At 39.9% G+C, this 27899-nt stretch overlaps 2 protein-coding genes across 2 annotated transcripts in view; both read right to left on the reverse strand.

The window, feature by feature from the left end:
• Window positions 1-11782, reverse strand: part of usp43a (ubiquitin specific peptidase 43a) — a 158067-nt gene extending 146285 nt beyond the window's left edge. Inside the window, exon 1 of the mRNA XM_059339929.1 lies at window positions 11141-11782. Within this exon, the coding sequence (XP_059195912.1) occupies window positions 11141-11752 (612 nt within the window). The 5' untranslated portion in view covers window positions 11753-11782. The remainder of the gene's footprint in view (window positions 1-11140) is intronic.
• A 2601-nt stretch (window positions 11783-14383) lies between these two features.
• On the reverse strand, window positions 14384-27274 carry cfap52 (cilia and flagella associated protein 52). Its single transcript, XM_059339763.1, has 14 exons — window positions 27088-27274; window positions 26653-26852; window positions 26324-26460; window positions 25900-26028; window positions 25686-25785; window positions 25400-25516; window positions 25099-25199; window positions 24753-24923; window positions 23597-23745; window positions 23286-23431; window positions 21868-22019; window positions 20782-20884; window positions 15206-15317; window positions 14384-14772 (listed from the first exon to the last, which is right to left on the reverse strand). The coding sequence occupies exons 1-14, from the start codon at window positions 27146-27148 to the stop codon at window positions 14591-14593; spliced, it is 1860 nt and encodes a 619-aa protein (XP_059195746.1). The 5' UTR covers window positions 27149-27274; the 3' UTR covers window positions 14384-14590.
• Window positions 27275-27899: the final 625 nt, after the last annotated feature.

Raw genomic sequence — 27899 nt, forward strand, 5'->3', positions numbered from 1 at the left:
AAGTAAAAACGTTAAGCACAAGTTAATTTATATAAAATAGAGTTTAAACACTATAGTTGCTCAAAGGAATGCGTCACCCTTCCTTAAAATTAATTCAAGGTTATAGAGGATGAGTAGTTGATTTTTGAATGGTTATTTTGTGGATGAAGTACCCCCTTTGATAAAGTACTACAATTGCTATTTTTGGCAGCATAACAGCATTAGTAAACAAAGTCAGACACGCCAGTCTTCATGAGCCATTTGTAGTGCTCAATATTTAGGAAAATATGATATTCATACGCTGCATACCAAACGATGACTGACACAGAGGACATCCACAACTCTGACAGGTGTTACTAGAAAAAAACTCCACCAGACTGTCTAATTCAATTATGAGGAAGGAGTTGTGACTTTATGAGTCAAACACAGTAAATGATACGCAAAACTAACGACAGCATTAACACTACACTGGGCGGCTACTTCGCTCCCTCTCTGTGTGTGACTGACAGGATCCAGCCTCATTAAAAATCACCACATTATACCTGCAGTATCCCAGGATCTAAATATAAACATTGGAGGGAGGGCCCCCCTCTACCTGACGGAGACAGCCCGCTAATGAGCTTCATCGCTATGAGGAAGCACTTACAGGGGATGGAGGGATGAGGGACAGATGGAGAGAGGGAGCGGTGGAGTAAGGGAGGAGAGGAGTGAGGGAGGTAGGGATGCTGGCGGAGTTTCAACAGACCTGCCAGTTGTTTTTCTGTCTCCCTATCAAAAAGGATGGCGCTGTTGGGGCCGGCCCCCCGAGATGAAAAGTGAGAAAACGGAGGCTGCACAATCTCTCAAAGTTAGCGGCAAAATACTAAGACAGTTTCCAAGGTTACGGTGAGTCTGGGCACATAAACCTGATGACATCAAGAGGTTACGACTTCATTAAGATGAGGGGATGACCCTCCACTGGCCTCATCTGTTGTTTCCTTCCTCTGTTTGATTGTGTGTTTCAAAGCTGGGTATAATTCTGCTCTTCTTTTTGATTTCTGTTTACAGTGTTGTCTCTCCGAGTGTCTCTGGTGACATGTGCCACACAGCCTCAAAGGCACTTAAAAGATTTGGCAAAGTGGCGAGGTTGTATTCCCAGGCATCAAGCCTTTTTAATTAAATTCTTGTAAAAGGGAGAATTGAAATGAAGGAAAAAAAATAATGAGATGTAAAGAAAGGGTGGAGACACAAAGAAACAAATTGCAGGTTAGTGGAAATGTCAAGTTCCTTTGTAAACACTAGCCGTGTTCAAAGCTGACGTGAGCACAGATCTGGTGGGATCTTAAGTGTTTGTTGAGCAAACACTTCAGAGCGAGTCAAGGAGAGGATAAAGGTGGGCGGAAGGGTCAATTTGAGGGAACTGGGAGTTTTTTTGCAAGAACAATTGATCAGTCTGGAACAAGGATCTTATTCTCAACCCACACCTGATTGGATTTGACCTGGTGTGGTGTCTATTTGTAGTTATTCAAGATAAATAACTGTGCTGTGACAATGGTGAAACAAAGTAAACTTTGTTTTAGCCACCAATGTAGATTGAGACCATTACTTACAATGTATTACATAACTGTCTACGAGTAAGATGGTTGAATAACCGACCAAGGTTGACTCATGTTTTTGCTTATGCTCTATTACTTTCACTTTTATATTTCATTTATTTATTTTGTAAAGGTGACTATTTATATTTTTTTCTCCTTGCTGATCCTGCCCCAGTATCAACCATAACACAAAATATAATGTAAAAAAATAAAACTCTCTAAAGAAACATATTAACTGTCTAACATACTACATACTGCCAAACTTTGCCTGGGAAAATGTAAACCTAGTCTCTTCAACGTTTGTGTGTAAATTATTTATTCTTAGTTTGCAGGGAATCAGACCCAATAACAGGCATTAAGTAGAACAATATAGAAATAGCCAATCTTCTTGCCGATGGTCTATGTAGGTCATACAGAGGCTTCAGTACTAAAAAACTAGATTGAGACGGTTTCATAACCAGTTGAAACTCATTGTAGTTGCTTTAAACAGAAGACTGGGGGCTTTAATTGGTTTCAGGTCATATTAAAATAGAACTTGAGTGTTTGGGGACAATCAAAAGTTGAAAACCCAGGAGCGCAGCGTCTGATTTGTGGTGCTGGCAATTACTTTTCATTTGATTTTCTTTCTTAGTAAAAAGAATCAGTCTTTTCACGAACAGCTTTTCAACAAAAAAATATAAGCAACAAAGAAAAAGAAAGCATGAAAGAAAGATAACAGAATGACAAAAGACAGCCATAAACCTGTGCTGCCTCCACAGCAGGGGTCGTGACCTCGCAGCGGTCAGCAGATCCAGGAGCTGCACTTTGGCTACACCCCCTGCTCCCACACCCAGATGTCTGTTTTAGTGTCCCGTCTTGCTACCCTTGCTTCACCTCACACCATTACCCCCTGATGCCCTGCCTAGATCCATCTTCCTACTCTGTAAACAATGACGGATCAGAGTGCTGGCAGGCCAGGAATCTACTTTAAACATACATCAACCAAATGTCCCTCCTCTCTCTCCCAAAAAATACTGTTTACACCACTGCACCTCATCGCGGTCCGGCCCGCCAAACAGGCCTGGATGGATTTCTCGTGACGGACTGAGAATGATGCTGACAAATTATGATAGGCCATGACCTATAGAGGAACTACACACACACACAAACACTGCTTTTTCACACACTCACCACCACCCCACAGGTGTGGCTGGAATGAGGCTGGATAGAATCTGTCATTACTGGCTGCTCCATTTGCTGTTTCATTTTTCAGCAGTCTGGTGTTGCCGCCTCACCCCTGGACGCAGGAAAGTCATCACTTATAATCTCCACTTATACCTCTCTCTCTCTCTCTCTCGCTCTCTCTCGCTGTCTCTCTCTCTCTCTCTGGGATCCATCTATCCCTTTTCTGTCCCACACACACACACACAAACTTTAGTTTTTTCTCTCGTTCTATTATCTCTCCTTTCTATCATGTAAGAGTCATTCCTTCCACTAATCAGCTCCAGCTGAGCACCAACTAACACACACATACACACACAAACACAAAGGACACACAGTCAGAGCTGGTGCAATTAATGGTTATTTTCTTTCTTGATTGATCTGAAGATTATTTGCTTGATTAAAGGTGCAGTATGTGATTCTGGAGAAAAATAACTGATTGTTGAGTCTCATTCTCAGATCTCACAATACACATGCTTTGGGGTGGAAACTGGGCCGAACAACCAACCCAAAGCATCAGTATTTGACGACCTGTGAATGAGACTCAATCAACCAATCAAAAATATGTGTCCAGAATTGCATATTGCACATTTAACCCATCAGTTGATTATGTCTATAAAATGTCAGATTGTGAAAACATCCATCATTGTTTTCCAAATACCAAAATAACGTCCTCAAATGTCTTATTTTGACCACAAACCAGAAAATACTTGCATTTAATAACCTTTCTTTGACGTATTTTGTCTTCTTCTTTGCAGCTCCACACTTATTGACATAATGCAGTCCAGAGCACCTTACCCAAGCCTAAACCACCACAATTAAATGCCTAAATGCCCGTACCTTTAGCCTCACTTAATGCTAATTCTAACATTAACCTTAAAACCAGGGCTAAAAACAGGGATTTTACTGTCTGTCTGAGGGTGAGGACTAGCCAAAATGTCCTCACTATTGTGGTCTAAAACTTAAATTAGTTCTCACAAAGATAAATGTATAGGTGCACACACATATGAGCCTCTCTTAGCACTATAGCACCTCACCTTCCTTCCCTTCTCCTCCTGCAATCCATCCCAGTCTTAACTAACTCAGCCTTTTTGTGCAATCCTAGGCCACACTGGATTCACCTCCAGAACAATAGAGAGCAGCCAGGTATTTTTTGATCACAAATCTAAATGCCGCGTCTTGGAATCGGACCCATATTTCCTCTGCAGCGCTGAGATGCTTGGAAATCCTTCGATAAAGGTGCCAGCGAGTCAAGAGTGAACAAAGCTTGCATGTCTGCAGATGTCCCCTGCGTGGGATTTACAGGCGATCAGTAAGAAATAAGAAGGGATGAGATGCGATGGAAATAATCGCCTCTGAATGGTTTACAGCCCAGGGAAGGCTCCCTGGGCTCTGCTGAAACTGAGAAATTGATACTTTGAAGATTCACAGCTGAGACTGTAAATACGTTACTGTGAGTCTAGGAAGCTGTGTCTGTCACGTTATCAGGAGCTGCATGAACATGTATGCCATTTTTTTCCATATGCTTCCCCATCATTAAGACAAAGTAGGAAAGTCATCCTAGACATGTTTCGGTGATCGCTGCATCACATCCCATAATACTTAAGATTGATTTATTCCCATGGCTTCCTACACTGTGCTTGGTACATAAATCATAGGAGGGATAATAAACCTGGTGGAAAACGGTCTCATATTGAAGTGCTTACACAGATACAGCACAGACACACTTCTCCTTGTGTTTCTTTATTGCCTTTTGTCACAGCGGTGCAGGTATAATGGAGTGCGGCTCACTGAGTCGTGGGAATGCATGCTGCTTCCAAACAGCATATGGTGGCTCTGTTACCGGTCTTGTAAGTGGTCTAACTTGTGTTTTATAAGTATGAGATGAAGTGTGTGAAGCATTACTACTTGCCCACTCACTTCAACAGCTGAGACACTAATCACACTCTTTGTCTGTATCCAAATGTAATATACACTGATTAGATACAAGAATGTATATATTTTTCTATATTGCTTCTACCGCAAAACCATTGGTAAAACTGCATTCTAGCAATATTTACATCCTTGTGTGAGTAAAGCTGAAGCAAACCAAAGATCTTCTGTACAACAGTTTATATGAAAAATATGACCGTTCTATTTAATGCTGAACTACTTAATCAGTTAAGTTTATAAAAAAGGTCTGGTTTTGGCATAGTAACTACTTTCATAGGTAAATATGACGGAGTTGTATCTGTTTAGTAGAACGTACACATTTTTTTTTTCCTACGTCGCCTCACTTCCTCGTTTCCTCCTGTCATAACTACGACGACCACTTGAGGTCACTACCTAACAATTCGTTTATATGAGTCGTATTAAGCTAGGCGTCCTGGCTCACAATCACATGGTTTATCTGCAAATTACAGGGCATTACTTTCAACTTTATATTTTGTGTCTCTTCATAATTATTTGTTGTCTGTGGTTGTTTTTCCCCCTTTTTATAGTCGTTCATTGGCTCTTTGCAGCTGTTTTGCATCTATTGTTTTGGTCTCTTTGTACTCTTTTGTGTCTCTCTTTTGTTTTTCTTTGCGGTCACTTTGAGTGTCTTCCTGGTTGGTAAGTGATTCTTTGAGTGATATTTTGCAGGTGAAGGCCAAGGGGGGCCCCAGACATTCTTGGGCCCCTGGGCCTGTGCCGGTAATATTAGGTGTGGAGTATACAAAAAAAAACCTTGATCATATGCTTATTATTTAAACTTTTTATGTATTGAATTATCAGAAAACATGCTATATCATGATATAAACTCCTCAAAAAAGAGTGAATACCAACAGATAAATATTGCAGGGACATTTCTTGGGGGACACTACCCACACGTTTAGCCGTGTTGCTCGTTCCAGAAATGCACGATCCTTATAAATTGTACCTCGTCGTAAAGGTGACTAATCAGGTTTTCCGACTATATAAAATACAAACTGATATTTTTAAAAGGGAGAAACATTTCCAAACTTTTATTGAGGAGTTTATAGTGTTATTGAGATATGAATTTACCTATATAGGGATATTATAGGGATATAATACTTTGGCCACATCACCCAGCCCTAACACTGATTATTATATCCATTGTAAGCTTGTGTGCTAAAAAGAGAAGAAAAAAATCTTCTAGACACACACTGCTAAATTCTCCAAAAAGTCCCCCCCATCTGCTTCTCTAAAAAACTGTCGCCATCAGACTGAAATGAGAGGCAGCCCTGCTGTGCAAATTGAGCACAGAGTCCAGGTGGTGCATATCCCCAAAGCAATGTGTGTGTGTGTGTGTGCGTGCGTGTGCGTGTGTGTGTGTGTGTGTGCGTTTCTACAAACAATGTATACATCTTCAGCACTGAGAGTGAGAATGAGAGTGGTCCTTGAAGGAGAGCAGAGACAAGGAAAGACAAACAAACCATCAGTCTCGCTGCCCTGACTCACTGTCACACACTGCCTGCACTCCCAGAACAAACAAGACTACTTAAAACACCAGGCTTCATCTTCCCGGCTGAGCTCCTCTGGCCTCACGGAGCTGCATCCTGTCAAGCGGAAAAAAGATGAATTCGGGCTCCTACGCAACAACTTTTAAAAGTAGTTACTGTGTTGTTAAATCCTTTAGGTCAGAAGTGTAAGGCATTAAAACGAATGAGCTCACTCTGTCATCGAGTTAAATTGATGTGGACAACTTTTGGAGCAACCAATAATAGGACACTTCATCCCTCCAGATTTCATCAACGTCAGATGTGTAGTGAAGCAGTTCTGGCAGAGCTGGAAATGTTGACCTTTATATACAGCACTTCCATTAGGCTGATCACTGTCATTTAGCTTAGCTGCATTTGGTTGCACTTTTCATATCAGTCAGACTCAAGTTGTCGGATTCTAATGAGTGTGTGCAGGTGAAGAATTTTTAACAATCTAACAATTATTCACAGGGAACCTTCATTTTTCTCATTATTTTTACTGTGTGGAATAAGTACCTTGTATAAGTATAAGTAAGCTGAACCTAAAATGCTTTTTATAAAACACGACCTTCACTTGTTTAATAAGTCTAACGAATCACACAATTACATTTCAGCACCCTGAAATGATTTTGGTACAAAGGCTGACATCACACAATAGGTCTGGGAAATTGATTAATTTCATTCTTAAATACAAATTTTGCTTCCAGTGATTATAAATTTAAGATTATAGAGATAAAGTGACTAGTGCCGCATTCTGTTTTGCAATGATGCTCCTGTTTTATCTTGTGTGACAAATCCAGAGCATCCCAGGCCTTTCCTTTATAGCGGTGTGTTTTGGCCCATTTTTGCTGAGTTACTGACTGGAATGTGTTGAATACAGTTTACCAAATAGTTGAGTATATGTTTGGGAGTTTTCAGTTAGTTGCTGCAGTGCATTACAACACATTTATTTGGTCTAATTTATTTTTATTTATAATTTTTTCGTAGTTTTCAGTAGGTCGTTGGAAAGCATTAACATTTCAACATAGATGATTTTCTTTTTTTTAATCTAATTATTGTATTTATTATTTTTATTTGGTAAATACATTGATATATTTTATTCTCATTTTGACTTTGAAAAAAAATTAAATCATATTTAACTTTGTTTTTGTTTTTTTAAGTAAAATAAATACAAGATGTTTCCAAAGTCAGCAAGTAATCAGATTCATTAATCTTGATATTGATATGATATTAATCATGGTTATAACTGTTTCCATAATTAAGCAGTCCTATTAAACAGTAGATATGTATAAGCCTAAATTCTTGCAAGACAACTGATGCATGCTGCACTTTAGTTTCGTGAAAGACCAAGGAAGACAGAGTTAGCCAACCCAACAAGCTCCAAGTCAAACTTTTTGTGATTATGCACGTCACATGTAAATGTTGACCTAACTCCCTGAGCAGCCTGAGGTCGTTCTGGTGTTTTCAGTTGAGACATGGTGATTTCTACTGAAGGGATTTCTACTCACTCCTAATAGATCCCAAAACAAACCCAAAAAGTTGAAAAAGTAATACAAAAGCTCATTTTTTTTCTCTCCCACACAGGCCAGTCTCTCTCTTTAAGTGTAGAGACATTTGGTAATAACCATCAACCATTGTCAAAGTTTTCTGTCCCTTGCTCCCGATTACAGCTCCAGGGGGGGTCTTATGAGGATCACAGTAGGGACGATATAGTTTTGTTTACCAGCAATGTCTCTCCCTCCCACTTTCTCTTTCTCTCTCCCTCTGAGTGCACAGACATTGGAGGCATCTCAGCAGGGGGGCAGCCTCCTTTTCCAGGCTGAATGCACTTGCTACAGTAAACATCCTCTCTCCTGCTTCACCCTGGGATGAGCACACACACACACACAAATCACTGTGTTGATGCGATCGGGCGAGGCGAGAAAAGGGGAGTGAAGGACATAGAATTCTTTCTTTTTTTATTGCAGCCAACTATGATGAGAGGGATTAGAGGGAAATAGAGGAAAGAGTGACAAACTCTATTTAAGCACAGAGCAGCACATTCAAACATTAAGGTCAAGGGCTTAAGAATATTTAATTATCCATTTTTGCTCATTACAGCTTGGTCTTTTTTACCCTCAAGTATGCATAAACTAGAAATTATGAACAAATATGAATGTATTGCTTATCTTATCCGCCATGAAAAGCAGGCAATTATCAGCTATTGGTATCATCTGCAAGGAAATTCTGTGCTAGCGAGAGCCCCAGGTGCCATAGTATGTTCTTCATATACGGTAGTTTTTCATCTGTTTGGTAATGTGTGAAAACTTGTGTCCTGATCAAGAGGAACTAATCTCATCATGCTGTGCACAGTGTAACCAGGAGCCACTTCAAAAGAGGACATTTCTAACGAATATAAATTCAGATTTTTACATTCAAGGCCTTAAAAAATCCTTCAGAACTTTGTGTTTCTCCCAGCAGAAACTTTTTTATAATATCACAAGTCTACAGGGGCTCAAGTTAGTGAACATGCTCGTGACAAGAGTTTAAAATCTGCTCTTTATATCGTACACGAAAGGTGTTCAGCATTAATGACCCACAGCACCACGGCTCCCTGAATTTTTCACATCAAAACAGCATCTTTTTCTGCGTTAATCATCCACCTTTCCCCTAAAGCTTTGGAACCGACTGCGCTGTCTCTCTTATACATGTCATTCATTTATTATTAACTCTTCGTAGTGGATGAGGAACAAAGCTTCATGCAAAGTCATGCATATCAACCTTTTCCATTATGAATGGTATCCCACTCAGTCTCCTAGTATGTGTGTGTTTTTGTGCACATGTTGCATACCCACTCCCCTACAACTTCCCCCAGGCTGTCTGTTGATGCAACAGAGCAGGTCGACTGTCATCCTCTGAGCCCAGAGGGAACCCTGCAGCCCTGGTTCACAAAAACCATGAGTGACTGCAACCGCAAAAAAAAAAAAAAAAGCCTTCTCTGTGTAAGTATGTGACCACTTATTGATTTGATATCTTTTTTAATATCCTTATATGTTGAATGTTGCATTAAACAGTTTGTGTACATAAACTGGAATGTTTCACTCCTCCGCACTCCACCTGACAGTCGAGGAATGCAGACAAACCACCTGAAGTGCTGCGTTGTAGGGCAGGTGAGTCAAGTGGAGACACTGCAGCCTGAGTGTAATCAGTAACCACATTGTATGCGGACACCAATCTAGTTCAGCAAACAATCATAAAATGTCGAAACTAGGAGGCAAAGTGGTGAGGTGTTTTTATCTTTACTGAAACCCGACCTGTGCATCTTTATTAAAGGAAACGGGATGCCCTTTGAACCACATTCAGTCAAGTGCTCACCTGACATATTCATTCAAATATTTGTTTTGCCAATATAGACTGTGATATGTGGTAGTTGATGATACGGCTTACAAATCCCACAAAATCCTCTTGACAAATGCCTGAGTGCTGCTAGACTGGCTGCTAAGTATTGGAATGGCACAGGATGCACAAAAGCTATTCTGGCTGTGTTTGGAGGCAAATAAACTGTTTGGCTGGTAACTGGGGAGATTCCATGGGAAGAATGAGAATAAGTAATCTAACCTGAAGATTAAGACATCTCTTTATGGCTGGAGTAGCTCATGGGGGGCCCTGAAGCACAAATTTCCTGTTGAACCCCCATTGACCCCCTTCTCTCTCTCTCCCTCTCTCTCTGTGTATGTTCCCTGTCTTCTCCTAGTACCCATTGAGTGCAGGACACACAGCAGGCAACTCAAGGCAGCTTAATTATATTTTGCTTAGAGACCCAGAAACCCACCAGCACTCCTGTACTGGAAAACCTGGCTGCAGGTTTGCTGTGTGACAATTACTTTGTGGTAATTTGATTTAAAAAGCCTTAAGGCCCTGTGATATTGGTTTTATTGTGCTGTAGTACAACACACTCCCAGACAAATGTGCAGTTCATAAAATAATGACAAAACAAATGACACGGTTGTTTAACTTTGGGGGGTTTCAAACTTCCAGCGCCCCTGGGGGTCTTGGTCCCATGCCTGCTTTGTTAAGATAGTAATATAACCTTATTGTTGCTGCAGCTGCTTGCTGAATAAACTGAAAAAAGTACATTTCTGAAAAAAAAACATTACTTTCCAATAGTGCAAGCAGATATATGGGTTGGCCGATATTGACCTGTCATAGAAAAATCAGTATTGATCAGTATCGGTGTATGTTGTCCTGTAGGCACTGATATGAAAACTTTTTTCAAGGAACATATAATGCCAAAATCAATGCTTGAAGTGATTTAAAAAATGGTGTTATCATCACATATTATGTCCAGCAGCACACTGGACAAATACGATATTTTTCTTTACATACAGATGGCTGGAAAGTGACATTGTACTGGCAGCAACGTTCTGGACTACTTCTACAAAGATGGTGATGTAGTTGACAAGTCTGTATAATGTTTAATAATGTTATATATTCTTTAGGAAGTTCTGGAGAGCATCCTTCCACCGAGCTTTGTGTAATCATATTGGTGCAAAATTGGTGCACAGCCCCCCAAAAAGGTCTGTTTTCATTCAAGCCTGGTTAATAAGTATTAAGTGAATGTGTCATCTATCAAAAATCCCATATTGGCCTGGCCCTATTTTCCCAGTAATATTTAACCAAAACTGGTATTTGTGTAACTATAATTGTGTGGCTCCAAAGAAGTTCCAAAGAAAATAATAGCATACTGGAGATTTGTCACAAACACAAAATAAAACTCCTTCTGTGAAGTAATTTCTAAGAATTTCCTCAATGGCATGTCAGGTAATTTAGCTGTGGCCATCACAGTAGACTAGCCTACATATACAACTAAACAAAGAACAACACAACAACCCAGTGACATCAGCAGCAACCCAATAGATAAACACCCAGTGCCCACTGTGTCCTTACCTTGAACTCCACAGACAGCTGCGGTGTGTACTCCAGGGTCCACAGCCCTCGAACCAGCGACGCCAGCTGCTCGATCACCTCTCCCCTGGCGGTTTGCGGCTCCTCGCCGCTCAGCTCCCCGTTCACTCTCCTGTGGCACGAATCCGACTTGTACTGCTCCAGCCCGAGGTACTCGGCCAGCAGGTCCGTGTTGCTGAGGCACTGAACCACGGCGTTCATGAAACAGGTGTTGCCGTGGTTCTTCAGTCCCAGCACCCCAGGAGTCTTGTCACCGTAGCACCACGACAGCCTGTCTTTCACCGAGCCGTGAGTGGAAGACACCGTGGAGCTCTTCTTCACGGTTCCCTCTCTGGAGACCTGCGCACAGTCGTCTTTGAACCCCCCAGAAGAGCTTTGCCCGAAGCCGCCGTCGTCGTCCTCCGCGTCCGGCGGTTCAGCGTCGCCAAAGTGCGCCAAAGTGCCCAAAGTTTTAAGGATCCTTCCCATGAAATTCCCCAAAGATCGCAGCGATTTCCTCCTGATAAACCTCCCGGTTTTGTATTTCTTCTCTTTTCGCTTCGTCGTTTTGGGTTTCATGGCTTTTCTTACCTTGTTTTCCTTGCGGGTATCCATGGCTCTACTACTTAATAATAGGACCGAGAGAAAATGAAACAGGCTGTGGAGTCGCACCTGTCTGCCAGGCTGTCTACCCCCTCCTCCTCCTCCTCCTCCTCTTTCCTTCTCTCCACAACCCCTACCGCTGAGGTGGCACCGACTCGGTGCAAATAAGGCACATTACTATTGTTATTATTCCCTTGACATCCCGGTAATTCCCAGTACGATGTGGTCACCAGTCCATGCGGTTTGATGTGTGACGCTCTCTCCAGGAACTACAGCGATGAGACGCGTTCCACCGTCTACACAGCAGGTTCAATTACACTTCCTCATCGATGGCTCTCAGGATCTGGATCTTACGCTGACTCCCTCTCACCACCACTACTTCTCCCTCCCTCCTCCCCTGTCAATGGGTCTACAATGAACAAGTTTCTAGTTGGAGGATCCTGTCAAATGTCAGCCCCTCCGTCATGAAATTAATAATCAAGGATTACATTGCTTGCTATAATTTATATGACTGAAAGATCCATGCAATGAGCAGGAAATCCTTTTTCTACAGTCTCACACTGTTGCTGGACTGGCAAAGAGCACAAAACTTGTCTTGTTTGTTGCTCTGGGAACAAGGAAGTTGTTGTCTGTAATAGGTGTCAAGCACTGTAGCCTTAAAGTGCCCCCTGTAGGACCAATTACAGCATCACCTGATTTAACATCTTCAGAGGGTGCCAAAGAAGACATCACTGGCATTTGTTGGATGGTCTTGCTGTCAGGGCTAGCAAGCAAGAATCTAAAACTTCACCCTGACCTTATTTCCAGCCTGAAACATCAAATTAAGACAAATCAACTTCTGAAGCTTTAAATAGAGCATCATCATCACTCGATAGTAAGAGTATGGACTCAGAACCGGTTCTCAATGTATCTAGGTGTACATGGGGGGATTATGAGACAATGTGTCGCTAGGCACCGACATGCAAACGAGCCCAACACCTCTCCTACATAGGAGTAAGACGTACAGACTTTATGGCTGTTTAGCCTCTTTTTATTGTTTTTTGTCTCGTTGCTGTCATTTTGTGCCTTATTTTTGGTCGTTTTTGCCTCTTTGTGGTCATTTGGTCTATTTTTGGTTTGTTTTATTTTTGTATTTTAATGATTTTGTATCTTGCTTGTTCTGTGTCGATATAGTCATTTTGTTTCTTTTTGTTCCTTTTGTAGTCATTTAGTGTCTTGTTTAGTTGTTGCATGTGTCTTTATAGTCATTATGTCTCTTTTCTGGTCGTTTGGTGTCACTTTGCATTTACATTGCATTCAAGGTCTGTACGTCCTGTGTCTCTTCGAATGACATTGTGCAGGTGAAGGCCAGGGCGGACCCTGACACTTTGGGCCCCTGAGCCTGTATGTTCAGTAATCCATCATGTACATGAACAGTCCCAATAAGGGAATTGTAGGGTCGTGTGTTTTGTGGTGACAGGATGCTGCTGTACATAGTAGATTTGTCCTTCTGCTCAAACAACCATTTGCAAATGTGCATTAATGTCTACTTTAGCTTCATCCTGCCATTGAAATATCTCATCTATAACACACCAGGATTTACAGACACATGTACACTATCCTATAAATAGCCTGGCTGCTGAAAGCTCCACAAAGTAAGTAAAATGGATGTTACAGAACCATTCAGCCGGGCATGTTATGTGCAGTTCTGCTTTTCAACTGGGATCCACCATCTTTTGTGCTATATTCAGATTCTAATCATCTGAAGCTTAATTTCACAGCTCACCAGTACCAAAGATTGAATTTAGTGAGCCAGATGTGCCGATTTATTGAAATAGATAGCAGGGGCCCCATCCAATATTTCCATAATTTTCCTTGATGCTTATTCCAGCATTGTTAGGAAACATGCACATATGGTACACAATTGCAACTTATTCTGTTTCAAACTGTGAATTATTTATAGAAGATGCCCCTCAACCAGCCTCTGTTCATAAGCAGGGTGGAGAAGCTCAAAAACAGAGATGCCCTTTTTTTTTTACTGATCGAGGGACATTTTTGCTGACTTGGTTTTTACTGCAGGTTTGCCATTTTTGGGAAAAGCAAAGGATGAGTTATTAATTATTTAGATTAGCCATTTTGAACAATAGTGAGGAGAGTGGGTTCAGATCAGAGACAGTCAGAGAGGCTTTCTGCTGTACTCCCACTTTAACCAGAACCCTTCAGGGAGTTGCTGTTGATAGATTAGCTGACAGCAGCCATGTGTTTAAGCGGCCAAGAATCTGCTCCTCCTTCTTTTCTCTACAATAACACATAGAAGAATCATATCTAAAAAAAATGTAATCTACTGTATAATATAGCCTTCATTTCATACATATTCTCGTTTCATCAGCACCGAGACAGTATGTAGAACGGCATTAAATCTGTTGTTCTCGAGAAGTCCAAAGAAGAAGAATGCAGACACTTTGATGTGAAGAATAAGTTCCTGTGCCTTGAAGTGTAATTTTAAATTCAAGTAAAGTGTCGCTCTGTGAATTCCCACCCATATTCAGCTCCTGTGGGGAATTACCACTTAAGAGACTACACCGCTCAGGAGGTGTAATCTTTTCACTCTTTTATATATCCTTTCTTTCTCTACTGGAAAAGGAAAATGATCTTACAAAGTCATTGATGCGGTAATCAAATTACATTTATTTCCTTTGGTCAGAGTGTTTTGGTCAGACAATTCTGCAATGTTAATGTAAGTACCCTCTAGGGACATTTAGGCTAAAAGGAAACATTAAGGAAGAATGTTGAGTATATTTGAGTGTGTTGTTACTGGATTAAAACTTCCTGTTGCTTCTACATGTAGCATCCAGGTCTCCACGTGTCACATTAAGAGGAAGGAGGATGAGGGAACCGCCATCGGAGAATGGCTCCATCTACGCTGGTGCTGACTAGGGTGCGGTTGTTGGAGCAGACCTTAATGCTGGTGATACTGCCTCCGTGAGCTATTCCTATGTGGGTAACTGCACCTTCCATGTAGTCCCACACTTTCACCAGCTTGTCATCTCCACCTGTCATAAATAGGTGAAAAATATGTCAATAACCTGAGAGAAGTTTGAGCAGAGCATGCATTGTAGTGTCAGAAGAGGAAACAAAAACTGAAGCTACAAAGACATGAAAAAACACTCTTTTTATATTTCGGAGTAAAAAAGACAAATGGAAAATAACAGAAGAGTGCCAGGATAAATACAAATCTAAGCATTTATTTATTAACGTTTTTGACTTGAAGGAAATGGACTGAAACTATATTTACAAAAATGCTTTTCCTTAAACACGAGCATTATCTATTATGTAAAATGATAACTACCTGTATATTGAGTGCTCATGTACCCAAGAGATTTTGTGGATTCAAACAGATTTGTTTTCAGTTGAATTGTATTGAGAGAAAAATCAGTAAAAGGAACGCAGCAATATAACAAGCAGCACAGGTGTAATAGGCCCTACCGGTCACAAAGTGTTTGCCATCCTGTGTGATGTGCATGCCGTTGATGGCCCCAGACTGCGAGCCCTCCAGTTCTCTGATAGCAGATCCGTCATACACGTCCCAGTAGGCAACCTGAGAAAGAAGATAACACATTGCACATATTTGTCAGTGGCATTGTTTCTGAAAACTCAGAGAGGAAATGATTCTGTACAACTGATCTTTGCTTCACTAACAAGGAGAAAAAAATAATTAAAGGAATACCTCACCCTTCAAATGACCATTTGTATGTCAAGGACTCACCCTGTACTAGCTTAAATTCTAAGAAAACGTCTCACATGCAACGAAGAATCAGAATCAGAGTGAATCCTTGATGCATTGATGTAAATAGGGTCCACAAAACTATCAAAACATGCATTTACACACTCTCAAAGAACTTGTGCAGTATGATTAAAATGCTATTTATTATTTAGTACTTTACAAACACATGCATTTCACTTTTCTTAGTGTTTAAATTATTTCATATATACTGCTACATGGATGAGTAGCGCACATGTAGAGTGTATATTATACTGCAAGAGTTGTGAGAGCTTGTAAATTGTTTGATAGTTTTGCTATTGTTAAAATCAGCCCAGTTTTTCTTCAATTCATCTAGGATTTACTCCATTTTTTTGATTATCTGTTCATTGTGGAGGCATATGAGAAAAACACAGCTTTCTCCAAGAACCCAGGCGAGCACAGTGTGATCAATAATTGATAAACAAATGGTCATTTTAAGGGTTAGAAATCCTTTAAGCAGGCATCATAAATGACACATAACCTTCTGATCTCTTTGCTGTAGCTTGAATTATTGCTTGAATTGCTTTTGAAGATTGATGCAGTGATTTGACAGACTATTGGCTCACTGTACAGATGATGCAAGTGAAGCATCTCTTTGTAGTCCTGCTATTCTTCCATTACATCATCATATGCTGTCATATATGTATTATTATGATGATAATATGCAATATGTGACCTAAAATCACCTTGAACTCCCTTTACTGCTTTATTATTCCTACTCTGTATGGAAATGAGTAGCTCTATAAGAATCTATCAACCTCTCACGCGCGCACACACACCAATAGAAACGATGTTTGCTGATCTAAATGAGATTTAATCATCCCTAGAGCTTCATAGCTGTCAAAGTATCAAGTCTCACAAAGGCAATTGTTAGCAGAAGTTATTTATAGAGCAGGCAGAAGAAACATCACAGTACCATGATGACAACAGGGGTCCTTTCTTGTTATTTATATGACCAAGCTGATTACATTTTAAAAGTTAAGTACTGTAAATGAAGGGCCAGATGGATTTGATCATTAAAATCAGTCTTCTGAGTCATCCTGTGTGAATGAGTTTCTAATAGAAGATTTTGTAGCTCACCTTACTGATCACAGTCCCTATGTGTGTTTAAAAATCCAGAAGCCATTTCAAAGTTACTAAAACACAGGCTGAACAGATTGCACTTCAAAGTCAATCAAGTGTGAAAAGCACTACACATCAAATCTAACAATCTCATTACTGAAAAATTTCCTGACTGTAACGTGGCTAATAAATAGTAGACAGAAGATTGCTATTTTACTACACTCAATTATTTCATACGCAGCATTACATGGGTTGGCTGTTTGTAAAAAGAAAAGTTGAGGTTTCACAGTGCTGCACAGAATAAGCCCAACATTTATAAGAATAGCCTCTGAGATAGGATTTCATTTCTCTGCACAAGACCATGCCTGTAATGCATTATGGGAGGGGAAATGTAATCTCACGCAGACATATCAAATGCTGTTGGTTATTATGGAATGAAAGAGGAACAAAAGGCTCAGGGAAAAAAAATCTTATTTATAGTTTCAGAACTGCAGAGTGATTCTCAAAGCAATAAGCTGCCCTTACAAGCCACAGGAACATTTCAGTGGGGGCCGTTTGAAACTACAGGATTCCTCTGCCACAGATTGGCTTATTCAGATGGAATGGCTCGCTGATATTAATATTCCTACTAAATAACTTTGCAAAACATAAAATAGAAAAACACAGCCACAACCTGAGGGGGAAATAGTTCATTATCAACACCAAATAGGAAGTTCTGAAAGCCTTCCTTTTTTGACTCAGTATCACATTACAACTTACAGCTGTGCAGAATATGAAAAACAAAACAGCAGCTCTGAAAATACCACTAATGAGAGATAAAAATAATGTTTATGTACAATATTTTGTATATCCCAGTACGACCAATGTTAACGTAACACTCCTCCTTCTTCCCCCATGTCATCTTCTGCTGCTTGCCACAATCACGACCTCTCTCTCCTTCATTATCTAATTTCAGCAGCTTATTAGAGACTCCCACCTGTGTGAGTTGTCTCGGGCCATCTGTGTCCCCTCCACCTCAGCCTGGGAAACTGGCTCATAGCCACAACATGGGCCACCAGGAAATTAATTATATGCAGCGAGCAAGGCTGAGTCTGGAACGTCGGGACTGCCGTTTGGTAATGCTAACCTTATAACCACCTTTTTTCAAGAAAACAGATTTTAGGTGGCTAAAATCTGTTTTCTTGAAAAAACAAAACAAAAAAACATCAGTTTAACTTTCCATAAGAGAGCCCTTTCAGAAGCAGGTCCTTTTACAAAAACAGTCTTTTTACCTCGCAAAACACACTAGTTTCCAGTCTACAACTGTCTCGATTGGTTAGTTTGTAAAACGTTTCCTTCTCCCGTTTTCTCATGCAAATGTTCAAAATGTGCATAAAATTTCAATGAAATAAAAGAGACTTGTGTTCTTGAGACTTTGGTGAATATGAACTAAGTCTTTAAAACACCAAAGTCACAATAACACGAACAAACTTACCGATCGAGGCAGTGTTAGAACAACACTCCCCTGTTCAGCAGACTCTGGTGGCTTGGAGCAGAAAATAGCCTCCGTCCCCCCACCCAAACTTAAACTGATAGTGATTTTTTATGTATTTTGCTGATGCCCCTGTCCACAGCAGTACATTACTTAGCTTAGTGCCATCCTCCTGCCTGCTTCTCCAAACTGAGTGTTATGCAAATGTAGGTAATACACTGACTCTGACTCTCTTGAAGGTGCATACCAAGTAACCTTTACATTCCTGGTTTGATTCCATCCAGGAACCTTTGTCACATGCCATTTTAAATATTCATATCTGAATTCTCTGAGTTCATATTGTACTGCAAGAATGTTATTATAGTTAAATTATATGAGCCATCAACAATATATCCTCCCTTTCGCAAAACAAATGCAACATTAACTGGAAACAATACAATAAACCTGTGTTAAACGATCATTCCTGTCCTCCTAAAAAACACTGATGAGAGAGTTAGCACCATATTGTCTCCACTAAATGCAGCATTAAAAATGCATCATCATCAATACAACCTCTTCCTGACCCTCCACTCCCCTTGTTTATGTTGTCTCTTGGCCTCTGCCTTTCTCTTCACACTCTCTCTCAGTTCTATTGGTCCTGTGATTTTACTCATAGAGGCATGCTGGGATCCGATGAAGGGTTGGGGTGAGAAGAGGAGAGGAGAGAGAGCAGAGCGTTGGTATTGGTTCTCCCAGACAGAGCGCCTGTGTCCTGGGATGAGCAGATGGCTGACCTGGCTGGCACTTGGGTGGCATAGGCACATCCGCAGGAAGGCACGAACACCACAGCACTCCCCTCTCCCATCTCTCTCCCCTGAATCCCTTCTTCTCACTCTCTCTCTCTCTCTCTCTCTCTCTCTCCGCTCACTCAGCACATCTACACTTCTGCGTTAATCAGAACAACTTGTCCTCACCTCTCAGCATGCAGGGGAGGCAACAATATGGGTATAGTGTGTGGCCGGGTTCAAGGAGTGGATGAAGTGCACAATCAAGGAAACAAGCATTTCATTCTTTCACTGTGAACTTCTGACCTTATGTTAATAAGTGATGCAGAGTTAATCAAAATTACTCACAAAATAGTCGACTCAAAGGGCTGAGTGTTTTTGTCACAGTGACTAGCAGCCAACACAACAGCCTAATTATGTTCAGCTGAGGAACAAATTACGAGCTTTTCAAACTAATCTATGGACATGCAACTGTGTGTGTGATTGTGAAGTCTTCACTGTGCTCCTCTATGCTGATCTTACCAGAGCGGCAGGCTTTTCTCTCAAGCACACTGAGTAGAGATTATAATAACAATAACAGCATAATGAGACATCTAGATTATGACTGTGTGAGCGCCAGTCTCTTTGCACCCCGAGGGATTTTCAATCATTATAATCATTACTTTTTTTCCCTCTGAGGCATGACTGCTGAGTTGCATCCCGGGGAGTTCTTTGCCAGCTAGGTCTTACGTGCCATTGCATAAAACCGTTAAAAATAAATTTTAGGGTAAAGATATATGGGCAGATTTCTCAGACCACAGTAATTAGATATGGGACTCGTTGGGATATTAATTAATTAATTAATTAATTAATTAATTAATTAAATGATTAATTAAAATGCATCCTGCTGCACTGAATACTGTGGTAGAATATAACTAAGTACATTCACTTAAGTGCTGTACTTAAAGAGGCTACAAGGAACTTTTACTTGTGTTGAGTTTGGCTGCATCTGTGGACAAAAGCCTGTTTTTACACGAGAACCAGATGGCCATTAGAAAAACTGTCATTTTACTGCAGCAGGGTCTGGTAGTCTGCCCCACTCACTCCTGCTTCTCCGATTCCTTACTTCCTTCCAGCAGGCCCAGCAAAACAATGTGGACCTCCAGTGTTGGTGTTGGCTCCCAGGAAGTGAGTGGAGCAGCATGGCAAATGCGGCTTTCCACCTCCCAGCCACAGCTCTGACACCTCGCACTGGACCGCGGACTGCAGGTAAAAGGCAGATCTGGGTCCGTCCACTGAGGGCTGATCGCTGCCGGAGGCCCAGCAGGAGTTTGAGCTAATGGAGGTTCTGTCTGATTTTGTCAGAATTTGGCCCAAATGGCACCATGGCAGGCATTAAGAACAACTATAAAGAAATACTAATATATATCTTGCTGATGGTTTCTTTTGCTTATCTAGGCCATAGAGAGACATCAGTATTAAATGACATGTTTAATAACTAGTTAAAAAAAATCCTAAGTACAAACTAGAGGTAATACTTCACTTGAATATTACTCCACTCCATTTCACATTCGTTCGACAGCTGAAGTTACTACCGTAGTTACTTTACAGATTGCAATTTTCCACACCCTTCCTCTCCAGTGAAGTCTGTGTATCTCTGAATTTGGTGATGTTGAGTTGGTATTTTTCTGCTAAACTGAAGAAAACGTTATTGGTTGAGAAAATTCTCCTACTCTGTAAAGTGGACATACTGTGCTCTTTTTCAGGTTCGTACTTGCATTCTTGGTTTCTACTAGAACATGTTTACATTCTTTAATGCTCAAAAAACACATTATTTTTTCATATTGCACGTCTGACTATAGCTGTATTCACTCTCTGTCTGTAACGCTCCATTCTAGCGCCTGTTTCTTTAACCCACCTTTAACCCCCTTTTACTTAAGTAAAGGATCTGTATACTTCCACCACTGACAACCTCAAAACATACCTTTCTGTCAGTACCACTGGTAATAATTTGGTATTCCTCCGGGTGGTAACACACCGTCCGGAACAGCGTGTTGGCAATCACCATTTGAAGACTTGCAAATCGCCTACAGCAGAAAATGCATACGAGAAAAGAGAATAGAGTGACTTTCACCAGTGTAGCAGTGTTCTAGAGAAAACACATCATAAACTGCCGAATACATACATGACAACAAAAAAAAGTTTCATTTTCCAGGTGAACAAAATAAACACACGTCAATCTGTATAGATATTTCTTTAAAAATCAGTTGCATGTACCGTGCACTCACAATTCATAAAACATGTGCACGCACCTGCACAACTGGCAGGACAATCTAGTTTCATTAAGACTTTTGTCTGGTGAATGTTCCTTTCAACATCAGCTTGTTAGTAATCACACACAAAAAAAATCTGTGCTACTCTTGATGCATACAACCTGCAAGCCTTTAATCCTGAGACTTGTTCATTGAAGAGGATAGACGGTGAAAAAACATGACCACCGTCAGAGTTTTTAAAGGTTTTATTCTCCTCACAGAAGAAGCCCAACAGATTAAAGGATTTAAGCTTTCTTTATAAAGAATGCACTGGATTTATTTTTTATTTCTACTGTACCAGTCAGACACTGATGAACAGCTTCAGCATTTCATTCTCATTACAACTCAGTCCTGAAGGCAGCACTTTCTCTGGTGGCTATGTATATCATTAGGAATTATGTATAGAATTTCTTTTTACTGGATAATTTGATTAAGTGATCCAGTAAAACGCCTTTCCATTTGTATTTTTCTTTTCAACTCTCAGCAAAGTAGACCTAGCCGAGTTTCAGGAAAAATCTAATCTATGAGTCATCCACTTTAATTAATTCATTACAATTTTGATAAGTGGAGCGGTTTTGCAGTTGTGTATGGCATTCATACTATGACTGAAAACAAATGTGACATCCCAAAATTATTATTTCATGCACTTATTATACAAGAACAAAGGTTTAAAGAGGATACATGCTATAAATATGAAAGGTGTGTTTGTGTTGTTTTCATGCTCAGACACAAGTGTTTCAGTGTATGCAGCTACTCACACAATGTCCCAGATAATGCAGGCACCATCATTGCTGGCAGTGACACACTCTTTGTCATCACTCTTGATTTTGATACAAGAGACGGTGGCTTTGTGCTCTTTCATGGTCTCCAGCAGCCGGTGGCCATGCGGCTGCAGCTCCCAAACACGCACCTACAACAGGTAAACCCAAAGTCATTCAACCTCACAGGAGATCCTTTCTACATGAGATATGACACCTAAATAAAATACTTTCCCATCTTTGTATCAGTTATTTGTCTTTCAGAGATAAATAGTTATTGAAGAAGATCTTCAACTGTGTGCATTTTTCCAAACCGTCAACAGTGGCGGTTCTAGACCAGTTTTACTGTGGGGGCCAAGGAGGGGCCAGTGTTTAATCATGATATTAAAGCATTCAAAACCTTTATTTTAGGTTATTTAAAAATCTCATTTAAATATATTTGGAAAGATAAGAATACATTGATTGAAACAATTAGACTAACCAACAATAACAATTATTTTTGTACGACAATGACATTTCTCATTTTTGTGCAGAATTACTTTTATTTTGAAAGCTTTTATTGCACAATTAAACTATTATACAATGTTCACATTCGGGGTTCATTTTGTGTACAATGAGATATTGTTTGAACAGAAAATAGGAAAGAATTGTTCCGTTGTTCATCTTTATAAATTGATCATTTTATCATTAGTTTGACACAGGGGCCACAGCAGGGGCCAAGGGCTTCTTCACAGGGGCAGGGGCCCCTGTAGGCCCCTGTGTAGAACCGCCACTGACCGTCAAACTGTAATCACAATGTATGCCACAGTGCTCAAACACATAAAACATATAATATGTATTTGGTGGGTGTGCACTTGGATCTGTATCGTATTTAATTATATGAGCATTTCCATTAAGCATCTAAACTTTAGTTCTCCTTAATAATTCACAACTTCACATTTTCTAAACAAAAAACTAAGTCTTAACTTAGAATGTACTCTAATTTTATCCCTAAAATCCATTTCACCAGATTGAGGAGGAATTCCTCGATCAATAACAGAACTGCACACACAGCTCCTCTAGAGAGGTCTAGATATAGCTGTGGAAGGGATATGTCTGCCACTCTGCAGACTGGGGAAAAAGGTTAGCTCACTTACTAAAAACTAAGCAGCATAATCAGTAAATTTTTAAGCATATTGCTTCTTAACAGAAAAAGTGTCCAGAATGGTGTCATGTGCAACCAACGATCTTTAATTTGCAAGCAGACAGTTGCTAGTATCTCTGAGGAATTATTGTGCCGTGCAATTCTAAAATGTAATTTTGTCCTGGTGCTTGTGGAAAATTTCAATGTGTTACATTCTGTTTTCATTTGATGAGAACATTACATCCTTTTTTGAACGATTCTATGTTTGAGGTTTATGCTTGTTATGTCTACCTACCTGGCCCTCTCCACCTCCACTAACAATCCTCTTGCAGTCCCTGGTGCCAGCGATGGCCGTCACACCCATTCTGTGTGCATTGTGAATGATGAGCATGAGCCGGCCAGTTTCCGGTGCAAACACGCGGATCTTACCATCATTCCATGCTTGAAGGGAGTGAAATCAAAGCAAAGAAGATTCACATGATTCAGCATGGGAAATAAATGTATAACTTGTTGTGTGTTGCATGTGTTTATGATGATTTTGGTCTAATTTTTTTAGAATGATGAGCTCCAATGTCTTGTCTGCAGATATCCCGTCCTGATTCTTACCACTGATGATGCTATGTCCATCAGTCATGAAGTCCAGGGAGTTGCAGGTCATGTTGGGTACAGTGATGCGCAGCAGCTCTTTGGGTTTGTCTATGTGCCACAACCTGATGTCCTCCTCAGAGCAGGTTGCAAATAATTCAGATGTTCCACTAGTAGAAAAAAAGAGAGATGTAGAATTAATCTATTACCATCTGTTATATAATGGTGCTAATTTATCAGCTTTTATCTAACTAACTCTAAGTATCCATGTAATGAAGTCAATGGCACAATAAAGCTTGACTAAATACATTACCTAGGTGTTTGTACAATGTACCTAAAACCAATACTGTTGGTCTTAACTTAAACTTAAGGGTGAGGCAAGCATATGTCACCCCCTAGTGAGCACAATGGGGTACTGAAGTGATATGACTTCAGTATAATGAGAAATTGTTTGCTCAAAAAAGACATACAGCTACTTACACTAGGGGTTACGGAATCCTCATAAGTTCTATATATGACACAAATTATACTTTCTTTCCTTTATTTCTAAACCTTTTGGCATAAGAGGAATTATCTGATTGTGAAGGAAACCTAGAGAAAGCCAGCGCACAAACCTGATGTTACAATAGGCTGACTTGCAAATGTTGTTATGGAAATAGAGAAGCAGATCTCCCTCTTATTATCCAGATCTTAGGCAGACCAACACACCAAGTGAAAGTTTGTTGCCCACTTGCAAGCACCACCTTAGCCTCATGTTTTAGGAAACATTGGGGAAGCACTGTTGTTTTTGTAGGACAAATGTGACAACAGATTGAAATTGTTGAATCAGACAACACATGCTTATACAACCTCCAACAGCCCTATACAGACCTGAACAGCCAGCTGGCTCAACCCAGTTTGACGTTTGTGTTTCTCTGTGTAGTCATAAAATGTAGTCGTAAATATGACTGATTGTAAACAGTGCATCATAAATACTTCTATGTTGTCACACTCCAGGGCAAAGGGATTATTTTACGGCATGATGGCGTTGTGTTACTCTGAATTCAATTAATTTAGGATATATATGTACAGTATATTTTTTTGCCAAAGTCAAAAACTGTGTAGAGGCCTGTTGTCATTTTATTCTCTCTGGAGGAACGTTGACTCTTTCTCCCTGAACTGTCCATGTGTCACTTACAAACATATGGCTACATCCTTGACGGCACTGTTGTGGCTGGTAGAAATAAGTTCAGGTTTAAAGTCCTCATAACTGAAGCGGTACATCTGAGCAGCCTCAGTCCCAACAAAGAACTGTTGGCCCCCTCCTCTTATAGCAATGGAGGTCACCCCTTTTTCCAGCTGGACTTTCCTAATGTGGGAAAAGACGAAAAAAAAGAGGCTAATAATGAGCACTGTAAAATAAATACAGTAACGCATTATTTTATATAAAGCCAAAGTAGCTGTGAACCTCACACACCATGCAGTATTAACAAATATAAGGATTTTTAAGGAAGTTGATTTAAATACATAGTTATTGGACTCACTTAAGAGTTTTGAAGTTAGTGCTGGAACACAGAGTGAAGACGCCAGTTCCAGAGCCTACAAGCAGGTCCCCGGACTTCAGAATCCTTAGGACATTAACACCCTGCATAAAAAAGTAAAGGGTAAAAATATAATATAAAAGAAATTACAGTCATAGACAAAAAAAAGAAAATAAATAATTGGCCCTTGCGTATCTTTACAGTGTAGCATTCAATCAGGAATACAGTTCAATCAGCTCCCGACGGCAGAAAACAAGTGAGCATCGGCTTATATCACTTAATGACTAGTGTTGTGTTGACCTACCAGGCTGTATTTCGCTTTTACTGGACCACAGCCACTCATAAGTTTAGTCTTCAGGTTGATTTTCATTATGTCTCCACTGGTTGTGCCACAGAAAATGAATTGATCGTCTTCTGAGATCTGTGTAATATAAACAACAACATGAACACTATCTAATGTCACAGTATCTGCCATACTAAACATTTTTGGATAACTTAACATTTTAAAAATCACAGAGTAATATTATATAAACTCGCTAGCCATGTTTATACATAGTTAGCTATATATATCTATCCCCATGGCCTCATACCTCTATACATTTCACGATCCTCTTCAGCTTGCTTGTCTGACACTCTGTGGGCCTGATCTTCCTGTTGGTGACGTCCAGCTCCCAGACTCGCAATGTCCCACTGCCAAAAAAAGACCAATTATATTAAAATACTCTTACAGAATAATAAGAATGTTAACTAGGTTACGAGGCTGACACTTTGTTTACAAAATGCCAGTAGACACCATTCACTCACCTCCCAGCAGAAACAAAGACATTGTCACTTGTGTTCGAGTACTGCACAGTGAGGCAGTGACCGGCACTGTTTGCTGAAGCTGGGCTCCCACAAATGGCCTGCTTAGTCTCAATATTCCATACCACTATACTGAAAAGAAACAGAAAACACAGCATACACTAAACAAATGGAGAATATGTAGTTGAGCAAACTTATATTCTACAAAGGGGTGACTACTACCAAGACATGTCTCATAAAAAAAAAACTTTCCTTTGAAATCCTGATGTTATGATCAGGTACTGTAAATTACATTTAATTGAGAAGATACTCGTTTTCAGCTGAGTTTATGTCTTTTTTCCCCTCATTCCTGTGAGACACAATTTGTTTGTTTTTTTGAAGGGAGGACAATTTACTCAGGATTGCACCACCCAAACTTGCTGTTTACCTGCCATCATCCTGTCCTCCAAGGGACACCAGGTACTTCTCGTTGGGGGAGAAGGCCAGTGCCTCTACCTTTGCCTTGTGGAGCAGAAGCTGGGCATAGATTGTTCGCTGTGCATAGTCCCATATGATAATCATAGCCTTGAAAAACATGTACATGTAAATTACACATTTTGTCATTCCTTACTATAAAGTATTTCAAGCACCGATTTCCAAAGCAAAATAAATTTAAAAAATCTGTTACCTTATGTACAACACAACATAAAAAAGAAACAAATTAAACAGGTCAGCCCTGGTGTTGGGATAAAGAAAATGTACAGCATCAACGACTACCTGAAAGCCTATGAAGTTGACCTGTCCAGAGGCAATATATGATCCACTTTTGGACACTGAGATACAGGATACATTGTTTGTGTGTCCATGCAGGAACTCCTGCTTGCCATCTTTTATTCTCTTCAGAATGACTGCACAACCCAGAGGATAGACCAGGTGTTCTTTGTCTGGATGGACTCTCAGGCCAGAAAACACATGCCCTGATGAAACCAAATTAAAAACAACAGACAAGCAGTTGAATTACCAGGTATTTGGTAAATAATATCACAAAACTTAATATAAACCTATTAACGTTTTATACGACAATTAAAAAAAACGTTAATTGTGTTTTACGTGCTGGCTTCAGCTTCATTAATTTAAATTTGTTTTGTGTTAGCTAACCTCGGCTAGCAGCGTAAATTAGCGAACGTTAGTTAACGTTAGGTTACAACTTACCGTTGAATCCAATAACAGCCTCCAGTTCAAGTTGAGGGACGCCCTGTGCTTCAAGAGCCATGACTGAACGATTATATATTTTCTTCTTTCTTCTGTAAAGTGTTAAGATTAGACCACTTTTTATCAAGAAAGTCAAATTTTGCAAGAAACTAACGCTCCCCTTCTTTTCTCACACTTTTTCAACTCCACCAAACAAACGTCGCCTAGCAACAGGTGGGGTTCTGTTGGCCACTCTGATTGGTCCGTGAAACGTCCACGCTGCCTTCGCGTGCTCTCGGGATTTTTTTTACATGTCAAGTTAAATAAGTGTATCACTGGGAAAGATAATATTTCTTAGGTGTTGTAAGGGAACAAATCTACAAACATAATTATTTTACTTTAAAAACAAACTAACTAATTAACTGACAACTGTAGTATTTACAAGTAGGCAAAATGCATCAGAATTGTTTAGTACACAGACATAATACACAACAAAAAAAGATGTGTAATTGCAATAGCTGTTATATGAAGAAAGTTTATTTGTGGATATATTTTTTTTAATATAAAAAGCTTTCCAGAGACATATGTAGTTCAAAGTTCATTTCCCATCTTTTGTCAGCATAACAAAAAATTAAATGCAAACACATACTTGAACATGTATTTAAAAAGTGGAGTTATTATTCACTGAGTTAATAATGTAAGCATCAGTTTATTGACAGTAAGCTACCATGGATGAAGATAAGTATCACACAGAAAATAATGGATTACATAATAACTACACACTAAGTATGTGATACATATTTAACTAAGTCAAACTGAAAAATGTGTAATAG

The sequence above is a fragment of the Centropristis striata genome, chromosome 1 (genome assembly GCF_030273125.1).
Source record: "Centropristis striata isolate RG_2023a ecotype Rhode Island chromosome 1, C.striata_1.0, whole genome shotgun sequence".
NCBI classification, from domain to species: domain Eukaryota; kingdom Metazoa; phylum Chordata; class Actinopteri; order Perciformes; family Serranidae; genus Centropristis; species Centropristis striata.